At 44.9% G+C, this 11,138-nt stretch overlaps 1 protein-coding gene across 1 annotated transcript in view; it reads right to left on the bottom strand.

The window, feature by feature from the left end:
* Positions 1-40, bottom strand: part of adra2c (adrenoceptor alpha 2C) — a gene marked incomplete at both ends in the record, with an annotated part of 1,332 nt that extends 1,292 nt beyond the window's left edge. The window contains one exon of the mRNA XM_083655791.1: positions 1-40. This exon is cut by the window's left edge and continues 1,292 nt beyond it. Within this exon, the coding sequence (XP_083511917.1) occupies positions 1-40 (40 nt within the window).
* Positions 41-11,138: the final 11,098 nt, after the last annotated feature.

Genomic DNA, 11,138 nt, shown 5'->3' with positions numbered 1-11,138 from the left:
CCATCTCATCCCCCAAGCCTGAGCTATTTAAGAAATCCATTTTCCTTCTCTTACTCAATGTGCGATGTTTAAAAAATGTAAATCTGTAAAAAAAAACATCACGACTTTACAGCAGCAATAAGTTACTGTCATATACAACTAGCCTACAAGAATAAATCAACATCGAATTGTCTTTTTCCCCCCTCCTCTCCTCACCTATCATCTTCCACAGTCTGCATGCAAGTCCCTCCTTTGGAGAAAAATAAAAAAGCAGAGTGCAATCTGCCTGCCAAGTCTTTTTGATTTTCAAAGACCATATTCCATATTATGTTAGGCTGGTCAGTAATATCATTTCCATGGGTAGAAAGCGGGCGCTCTCCTCAGCGTGTCCTCCCCCATCCCGACTGCGCCCGCATCTCTCCACCTCCGCCTCCCTGCCGTGTGTCCTGCTGGAGGTTTGTAACAACCACGTGTTTTTCACATTAAAAAAGCAGCAGGGACCCGCTCCGCCCCTGACAAGAAAACAGAAATGGGAGAGGCAGAGCTTAAAAAAAGAAAGGAAAAAACACACGAGGGATTAAACCACCGGCAGTTTAATAAAATAGTTTTAATTAGACGCCTATTCATTAGAGAGAATAGCTGTAGCCTACCTCACAACAGAGTAGGTACCGGTAGGCTGTTGTGGCAGATTGGGGGTATCTATATAATGTTGAATCAGCTTTATCTGCAATCTCACTTCGGCTGACACTTCGTCCTCGTCGCGGACGGGTGATCAGTAAAATATGTATCTTGATTGGTCTGGCTGAGGGCGCGCAGGTCCTATAATTAAAAACGACTGAACGAAGCTAAATTTGGTCACATTGCTGTCCAAATGCACGGACAGACTGACAGCAGCGGAGACGCGCACCAAGGAGAACGCGCTCAGCTCTGTCCTTTGGTGCGCTCGCTGGAGGTCAGTATTGTAACAGCAAGCCCCGGAGGGACAGGTGGCATAAGCAGGCACATGCGATAGGGTGAATTCAGGGTGAATGGGACATAATGTTGAAAGGGACACTAACTATAGAGGGTATATTTTCTTGCCTGAAGAGTGAAAATAAAAACTTTTTTGCTGCGCCCTAGCTGTGAAGTAGGCTAATCAAAATTGCATGCCCTCATTGGTGTGACATCACGTAGTTGGGGCGGGGCAAGCATCAAACAGGAAGTTGACCCTCCAGGGCATGAGGCATGAGGTGAGGAAAATGACTAGCTAGTTTTCATCATACTGCCATAAAATTGTCATAGCTAATATATTGCACAAACCTTTGATGGAGACATGAATTTGATGTAATTCTGCAACATAATCAGTAGTAAAAAGTTAATTTTATGTTTTTATTTTTGGAATGAGGTTGTTTTTTTACTTTGTCCCATTCAAGCAAACACAAAGATGATTGGGACAGTGCTAAAAGGCTTTGCTGAAGAAAATCATCAACCTTGCAATAGAGAACAATTGTTTATGTTCTGTATGATTTGTGGTTCCCAACCTCTACATGTGTGCAGACCCCTAGTTTATTGTATTTTCTATCAAAAATAGTGAATCATCAAATATAGCCTATAGCCTATCTCTTAGTTTGGAGTAGGATATACGGACCTATGTGCTATAGATTAACATGTTTTAGTCACTGTCACCCTTCCTCATGGCAGTGAGTTGATACCATGTCCTTTGTCTGTGCTGGGATGACAGGACAGTGTGTGTCTCTCTGATCTTGCTGCTGTGTGGAAAATATCCAGTAGGGTATCCTTCTACTCTCGTGTCATTGCTAGTGTGATGTTATGGTAATTATGCTGAGAAAACTATTAGGCTATAGCTAGAATTACACTTTCTGGTATATATAGTGATATAACGAAAAAGGCTATACCGGTAGATTTCAGCTCGTAAAGCATTGGGATATGAAATGGGCTGATTATCTTTATGCAAGAGGAGTGTGCTTTGGGTAATAAGCTGTATGCTATAAGAATGAATGTGTGTTGATACAGAATTGGCCTTTGCATGCTATAGCCTATGAGGCCTGGCTTTATCAGACTCAATAAATATTAGCCCAGATCTACCATGACTATGACTTGCAGGTTATCTTGACTGGAGTTGACGTATTTGGTAATGTACGTATCTATGCATGGGTTTCATTTCTCAAGAATATCATGTGCATGCACCCATGACACAAGCACACTCACGCTCACTATCTCGCTTTTTCAATCTCTCTTTGTCTGCTTTCTCTCTCTCATACACACAGTACACAGATGCCTCGAGTGTGGGAGGCTTTTCAAAAAAGGACAGTGCAGCAGCATACAGAGCACGGCACTGCCAAGATGCTCAAATAAAATCTGAGCCCACGTCGGTAAAGTCAATCCAAAAAGAGTTAGGCAAAAAGTTTTGGTCTGCCTATCTGCTTTCTATTCAATTAACCCCCTGCGCTCTGTGTGTGGCGCTGCAGCCTGGTGAAAGCCTGTCTCCTCCTTTGGCATACAGCCTGGTATTAAGTTGCTGGACCACTGCGTTTATTGACCGTGTCTCCCAGCTAAGCACCCGCCATTAATCACAGAGCGCTTGGGCATACTGAATTAAAGAGCACAGGCAGCCGCGAGAAACGCTCACGTCCAAATTGATCCTCATCAAGGCTATGAGGTGGAATGAGAAGGGCTCAGGGGGCCATGTTCCATCTGCATTGGAAAGACGGTCAAGACAGTGACACCCCCCCCCCCCCCCCCCCCCCAGCCTCCACCCCTCCAACACCCGGCCTAGTCGTTCCCATGCTGCCTGTTTAAATTGAGCCAGTGGTGGAGTGATGCTGAAGGTTGGCGAGGATGGAAGCCTAAGCTGATTTTGAACGGACAGACAAGCCTTTTTATGGTCATTAAGCCATGTCCCGGGGCCACAGCTCTATCCGTATAATTGAGGCAACCAGTGAGTGAGCTCGGCTATTACCGAGGTCTTTCTCCTTTCTAACATTGCTTTCTGTCCTTTCCAAGGAAATGAGTTGCTTCCTCCCGCTAGCCGTTGGGACGGAGGAATGCGTCCACCGTCGAGGAGACTGTGTGGCTGCGTCTGTCCCTTTAGATCAAGGGTTTGTACTTTTCGCCTCTTTTGAAGCCAGTGACATGTTTCCCTCCCTATTGTACTTAATGTGCAGTGGTTTCCATAGCCCCCCATAAGGAGAGGTATACTAGCTATTGACAGTGATAAATTACAGTACTACCTGGGTAGACAACTATAGAGCCTAGAACAAATAGTTCAGGGGACCAACATGCAGCCTAGGGGAGTTTTCCTCCTCCCATCAGCATCAGCTCACAGAGCAGGGCGTTCTCTTTGTCTAAATCCTGCATGCCTCTCTGTGACAAATTACCTTATAAGACAACCAGTGAAAAGAACATCAATAGACGTGTTGATTTGGTGATTTGGTTGTTGGCTGACTATTTCAAGGTGTAATAAAGATTGATCAAAGTGGAAAAAATGAAATGAGTATCATAATGATATTGCTGATGTTTGATCAATATGCGTGGGTAATGTAGTAGCCTATCATATTTCTTACGTTTTCATTTTCTTCTCGGCACGCCACACCTCTCTCAAAACGTTATTGCATATCTGTCTCCCCCCCATAAGCATCTGGGGGGCCCTTCCAAGAGCCAACTAACGTTAGCAACATTTGTTAGCCAAGCTAACGACTAGCAGGGAAAACAACTTGAACAAGATGGATGCCGTGGCTAGGAGGAAACCCTCCCCCCAGTCCCGTCCACGCTCACGCCCCTTCCTGTTTTCCCGGCTCCAGGCTTGAACAGATTTCCCACAATGCAACAGGAAAATCCATTCATCCAATCAAACGAAATCAAACAATATCGGGAAGTGAGCTTCATTTTGCCGTGTCAAAAACATATAGCTAAGGTGGTCCATATATTTACTGTCAATGGTTACTGCAAGCAACCGCTGAACATTGTGGTAATTATCAGTATAATGCTTGGAATGTGCCTTTGACCAAAGGTATTGCTTGGCTGAAACTCCCCATTGTATAAAATGATTTCAGACACTGTATATATGTCAGACACAATGGTCTATTGAGAGCCAAAATGGAATGTCACTTCCTGCTTCAGCACTGTACCAGAGATTTTCTTCCGCAATTTATTTTCCCATAGACATTTCGTAAAATGCTATAAAAATAGTTTTACTTGGTCAAACCAAACGGTTCAGATATATTTAGAATCGATCGGGAGAGACCGTAGAACATTTCACTCAGACCAAAACTTAAAAAAACATCAACAAAATATTTTCTTTAAACCCGCATTTTTTTAAACGTTTTGGTCCGAGTGAAACGTTATGCGCTCTCTCCTGAAGCAGGAGGTGATGTTCACTTTGCCTCTCTATATGTGCCTACTGTCAATGGCAATGGTACAAAAGCATTCAGTCCGTTTTGCCTTTTAACGTTATCAAATCATACTGACGTCAAGGTTCACCTTCAGCTCGTTGTTAATAGAATAAATGTTGGACCATTCAAGGCTCCCATCATTTCGGCTTCAGGCAACATTCCTTGTCCAAGGTCTTCTCCATTGTAGTTTATTGCAACCCTATAATTCAGTGTGAGTACAATCCTTTCCAAACACGTATGAAGGACTTTCAAATGAACAAATGTGACAAATCAAATTGCATTTGCAAGATGTTCTCAATGCCTCAGCATTATCACCATCAAGCCATTTGGATCTCACACAACTTTTGAACAGCCCCTGTGAAAGTAAGTAGTCCATTATAAACGGCACCCTCCTTGAGCTTAGTTGCTGTCCATCTGACTGACAGTTGGGCCTTACTGACAGATCTCCAGGCAACCAGAGCAATAGGAACGGCAGGAATGTGTTCCAACGCAACGCCCCGGCCATAGATCGAGACCAAGCGACCAGGTGTTGCATCATGACCTGTATACTAGATCATAGATCGAGACCAAGCGACCAGGTGTTGCATCATGACCTGTACACTAGATCATAGATCGAGACCAAGCGACCAGGTGTTGCATCATGACCTGTACACTAGATCATAGATCGAGACCAAGCGACCAGGTGTTGCATCATGACCTGTACACTAGATCATAGATCGAGACCAAGCGACCAGGTGTTGCATCATGACCTGTACACTAGATCATAGATCGAGACCAAGCGACCAGGTGTTGCATCATGACCTGTACACTAGATCATAGATCGAGACCAAGCGACCAGGTGTTGCATCATGACCTGTACACTAGATCATAGATCGAGACCAAGCGACCAGGTGTTGCATCATGACCTGTACACTAGATCATAGATCGAGACCAAGCGACCAGGTGTTGCATCATGACCTGTACACTAGATCATAGATCGAGACCAAGCGACCAGGTGTTGCATCATGACCTGTACACTAGATCATAGATCGAGACCAAGCGACCAGGTGTTGCATCATGACCTGTACACTAGATCATAGATCGAGACCAAGCGACCAGGTGTTGCATCATGACCTGTACACTAGATCTAGCGGTTTGTGAAAAATGACCACCTGTCAAGTGTCACCGGGAGGAATTCACAGATTGGCTGAGAGAGGATGGATGGTGGAAATCAAATGTGGTTCCGGGGATAGCGAGTGATGGAGTGAGTGATGAAACTCCTGTCAATATACATCGCTAGTCTACGTTTGTTGATGGAATCTTTGAATGAAGACCTCATCATGTCCCATATGATAATATACTGTAGGTAATACATTACTGTAGGATTTATTGGGCTCATGATACATTATTCTGTGTCGATTCTCTGCTACTGCATCTAGCTTTTGTAATGATATAAAACTGCCCAATGTACAGTGTATTCAAGTCACTATCTGGAGTCTCGAGTCAAGTCCAAGTCGAGCACACACACACACACACACACACACACACACATATATATATATATATATATATATATAAAATGGACTCGACTTGGACTTAGCTTTTATTAGCCTCTCAGGCTAGCTCCAGGACAACAACGCTTCCTACCCAGCGTGTGCACGTCTTTCCGACAGGGGTGGTTGTTATGGCAACTATCAACAACAACAACTACTACTACTACTACTAACTACTACAAGACATAAAGACCGAAATAGGCTACCTTTGTTACTGTGTCTGTCGGAGACACGGCCTAACGTTAACATTTAATATGAGCCGAATATCAGCCTGCGCTCAGCTATGTATACAGGAAGTAAACCGGATATTCAGGTGGGTTGTGACGGTTGTTATTCTTGTCAAGTTAAAACTGTCTATAGTAATATAATATTTATGTTCACAGCATGTTTGACACCCCTGATCTATAGTAATATAATATCTATGTTCACACCAAGCCAGACCAGCCATGCTGCTACAGCCAAACAGTGACCCAGTGACATTATGTCGTTCTATTTTTATTTTATTTTTATTCTATCTGTTCTATCCCCGTCCTCATTCCTATCAGTATGCAAACAGTCAATGTATTTCACCCTGATTTGTTCAATATGTTTATACTTGATAAGGGTTGGTGAAAATTATTCTGACACACTGTCACAGTCTCTCGCTCTCTTTTGCTATTTATCCCTTTGCTAAGCGGTGCATTGCATCATGAAACCATTTTCCTGTCCTGCCCCATCTGCCTCTGTCTGTGTCTGCCTCTGATGTCTGTCTCTGTCTCTGTCTGTGTGTCTGCCTCTGTCTCTGTGTGTGTGTCTGTCTGTGTGTGTGCCTCTGTCTCTGTGTGTGTGTCTGTCTGTGTGTGTGCCTCTGCTGTCTGTCTCTGTCTGTGTGTCTGCCTCTGATGTCTGTCTCTGTCTCTGTCTGTGTGTCTGCCTTTGATGTCTGTCTCTGTCTCTGTCTGTGTGTCTGCCTTTGATGTCTGTCTCTGATGTCTGTCTCTGTCTGTGTGTCTGCCTCTGCTGTCTGTCTCTGTCTCTGTCTGTGTGTCTGCCTCTGCTGTCTGTCTCTGTCTGTGTGTCTGCCTCTGCTGTCTGTCTCTGTCTGTGTGTCTGCCTTTGATGTCTGTCTCTGTCTCTGTCTGTGTGTCTGCCTCTGATGTCTGTCTCTGTCTCTGTGTGTGTGTCTGTCTGTGTGTGTGCCTCTGTCTCTGTGTGTGTGTCTGTCTGTGTGTGTGCCTCTGCTGTCTGTCTCTGTCTGTGTGTCTGCCTCTGATGTCTGTCTCTGTCTCTGTGTGTGTGTGTCTGTCTGTGTGTCTGCCTCTGCTGTCTGTCTCTGTCTGTGTGTCTGCCTCTGCTGTCTGTGTGTCTGTCTGTGTGTCTGCCTCTGCTGTCTGTCTCTGTCTGTGTGTCTGCCTCTGCTGTCTGTGTGTCTGTCTGTGTGTCTGCCTCTGCTGTCTGTCTCTGTCTGTGTGTCTGCCTCTGCTGTCTGTGTGTCTGTCTGTGTGTCTGCCTCTGCTGTCTGTCTCTGTCTGTGTCTGCCTCTGCTGTCTGTGTGTCTGTTTCTGCTGTCTGTCTTTGTCTGTGTGTCTGTTTCTGCTGTCTGTCTCTGTGTGTCTGTTTCTGCTGTCTGTCTCTGTCTGTGTGTCTGTTTCTGCTGTCTGTCTCTGTGTGTCTGTTTCTGCTGTCTGTCTCTGTGTGTCTGTTTCTGCTGTCTGTCTCTGTGTGTCTGTTTCTGCTGTCTGTCTCTGTGTGTCTGTTTCTGCTGTCTGTCTCTGTGTCTGCCTCTGCTGTCTGTCTCTGTCTGTGTCTGCTTCTGCTGTCTGTCTCTGTGTCTGCCTCTGCTGTCTGTCTCTGTCTGTGTGTCTGCATCTGCTGTCTGTCTCTGTATCTGTCTGCGTATCTTTGTCTGTGTTTGCATCTGTCATTTCTCTCTTTCAGAGTTCTCTCTCTCTCTCTGATGTGTGTGTGTGTGTGTGTGTGTGTGTGTGTGTGTGTGTGTGTGTGTGTGTGTGTGTGTGTGTGTGTGTGTGTGTGTGTGTGTGTGTGTGTGTGTGTGTGTGTGCGCGTGCGTGCGTGCGTGTGTGTGTGTTTGTGTGCTGTTCGCCACTAACTGCCTTCATCCCAGTCTCACAGGAAACATGCTTCTTTTAGTGTGCAAACTACTCCCTATCAGCCGACAGTGTGTCTGTAAGCCCTTTTAAGTCTGTGCCGTGGACAGCGCGTGACAGCGCCAACTGATTTGAATATAGACTTTGCCTTTGTGGTGTCAGTGTGGTTTTTCAGCTGGAGCAATGACACCCCGCAGCCTCTCTGCCTGTCTACTGCCCCCAAGTGTGAAGTGTGTGTGTGTGTGTGTGTGTGTGTGTGTGTGTGTGTGTGTGTGTGTGTGTGTGTGTGTGTGTGTGCGTGTGTGCGCGTGTGCGTGCGCGTGCGTGACACCACAGAGAGGAGAGTGTTAAACAACTGTCAACTTAAGTTTCTCTTGGTTTCATCCTTTTCTTGGTCCTTCTCTTTCGGTCACCCTCAACAGTAGGCCAATTGTTTCTATATCTTTTACGCTGCCGTTTATGCTTGTGTGTGTGTGTGTGTGTGTGTGTGTGTGTGTGTGTGTGTGTGTGTGTGTGTGTGTGTGTATGATTGTGTGAGTGCGTGTGGGTTTTCTACAGTATGCACAAACAACGTCCACAAATAAAGCCGGGGAATCACCTCTGCTCAGTAGCATCCCCAAACAATATGCCCAGCACACCCCCAAAGGGGGGCATCGTTCTATAAGTGCCTGAACCTCATTTTAAATCATTTTTATTGTGAGTTTACAATACTCCAGAGTCAACAATAATGTTTCGTAATAATATTGAAATATATGAAATGAATACGTTTTTCATATAATTGTAAACAATAGAGCCCAACAGTCACATGACTATTCGTGACGTCATTTGCCCCGTAAGTAAGTTCTGCATTCATTTTCTCCATAGACATTTAGATAAATCCTTATATCACGAGTAGCCAACCCGTGACCTACTGAATCGTGAGTGACCATAAAACATTCGGTTTAAGTAAGAACAAAAAATAACAACGGCGGACATTGCAACATTGTTGCGATTTTCATTTGGTCCGGTTCGCTTTCACACAGCAATGTGTCAAGCACACCAAACTTTCTGAACAAATGTCACGTGGTCGAAACAGTCACTCGTCTATTGGACAGACAGACAAGGGCTGTGTGAAGTGTGTTGGACATTATTGCTCTTCACTATCTCTGGGTTTACCTATCTGGGTAACAACGGCTTCCACTCGACAAATAGATTTACAATTTTAAAGGCAATTTATTCTTCAACACGCATGGTTCAAGAAGACTAGGAGAAAAGGAGGGAGAATAAAGGGGCAAAAATACAAGTTTGTCAATACAAAATGAATTCTAATTATAAGTGTGTGTACAGTGCATGTTACGGTGTACATGTACATCATCTTTGTGGATGTGCATGCAGTGGTGAAGAAATGTGGAATGAATTTGGGATAGTTGTGTATTAATTTGTAGGTGCCTGAACCACCTGAACCAGCAGCTCTTCTCAGTGTGGAGCAGCAGTGGATCCCCTCTGGTCCTCATGGATCACTGAGCCCCTCACCGTGGCTTGACGTGATCATGGAGCGTGGAGTGAGCCCAGCCACCCTGCACAGTATCTGTGGCTAATCTTTCCATCAATGGCTAAATTGAGCGCCTTTCTTTGCGAGTCAGCTCGGGCTTTACGATCACAGTGTAGGTGATTCATGTGATTCACAGACAGGATTATCAAGGTGCAGCCGAAGTCTGTAAAGTGTCCAGTTTGATGACATTTGGGTGGCATCAGTGCTCTTTGCAGATGACGTTGGCCCCGGACTGTGATCCCCCATGTGCAATGGAGATGGTTCAGCACCTCCAAAACTGAGATCATAGTTCTCTCCCAGAAAAAAAACAGCATGTGGGATGTAAGCATTTGAGCTTACAATTAAAGCACAAAACTTGAATTGCATTGCAGTTGTTGAGAAAAGTTCCCATTAGGCCCTGTGTCCACCTAGCTTCTTTTTCCGACGTTAAAAGCTGGGAGTGCGCTGGGGAACGCTGATCCCAGCGCACAATATACAAGGAAGCAGTCTGCAAGTAACGTTAGTTCAGCTTGATAGCTGACAGCTAGCAAGCTAACAACACAGGTAGGCTACGCTACAGTAAGCACAACACTCACCAGAAATATTAAGTGTCTAGCCGATCTGCTCCCACAATTGAGCCGTTCTGTCTCTGTTGCGATAGTTTTTCCATATGATTAGTTACCAGAAAAGGAGCAGCCGACACCAGCGTCTTTCTGAAAAGTTAAAATATTTTCAGCTGGAAGCGCTGGGAGCCGGGCGCACAAAAACGCCGAAAATATACGCTGGACGCAGCGCACTTTCTCTAGACGTCCGTGTGCGCTCGCATACGCTCTCCTCCAGACGCTAGGTGGACACAGGCCCTTAGGTAGTAGTTATGTCATAAATCATTGATGACATCACAATTGCTTAGGTGACATCACTGATGACATAGTGACATCACTGATGATGTCAGTGGGACATCAGTCACCACTGCCCCACTCGATGATTGTGGGACATGACATCATCGGTCAGAGGCGTTTGTATGCGATGGATTGTGTTTGTTTACTAATATGACATCATCAGTCACCACTGGCCACCACTTGACAATGATGACAATGACGTCATCGCTCTGGCCACCAATCGACAATTGGGACTGGGGCATGACATCACTCATACCCACAGGACTGACTGACATACTGTACATACAGACGGTGCATGGCCACCAATTCATACCACATACACACACAAAGTTATAGAAGCGGCTGCACCATTTAAAAATCACATAAAACGTTGCATATTGCATTGCAATTTTAAAGAAAAGAACGCTGCAAAATCAAGCATTTTGATCGCAACAATCAGAACGAAAGAAAATAAAAATCCTGGAGGGACTGATTCAAGCACATAAGAAGGGCTCTTCACAGGGCAACAGTTTTAGAGACTGTCACAATCCGGCCGTTTGCTTTCCTTGGTGATTTATTATAACACATAATTTAGATATCAGATTCTCTGCCGAAGGAATGAATGGCCTACCTTTGCAATCTGAGTCTTACATTGCTAATGTAACTCATCAAAGTCACAACACCATGTTCTGTTGCATACTGCATTAAGTGTGCTGAAATTATTAAGAGTGATTTGATTGCACCCATATTCCCATCACTGC

Source organism: Poromitra crassiceps (assembly GCF_964638095.1).
Source record: "Poromitra crassiceps genome assembly, chromosome: 19".
Classification (NCBI taxonomy): Eukaryota; Metazoa; Chordata; class Actinopteri; order Beryciformes; family Melamphaidae; genus Poromitra; species Poromitra crassiceps.
Note: the sequence above shows the minus strand (reverse complement) of the source record. Positions and strands in the feature narration are given on the sequence as shown.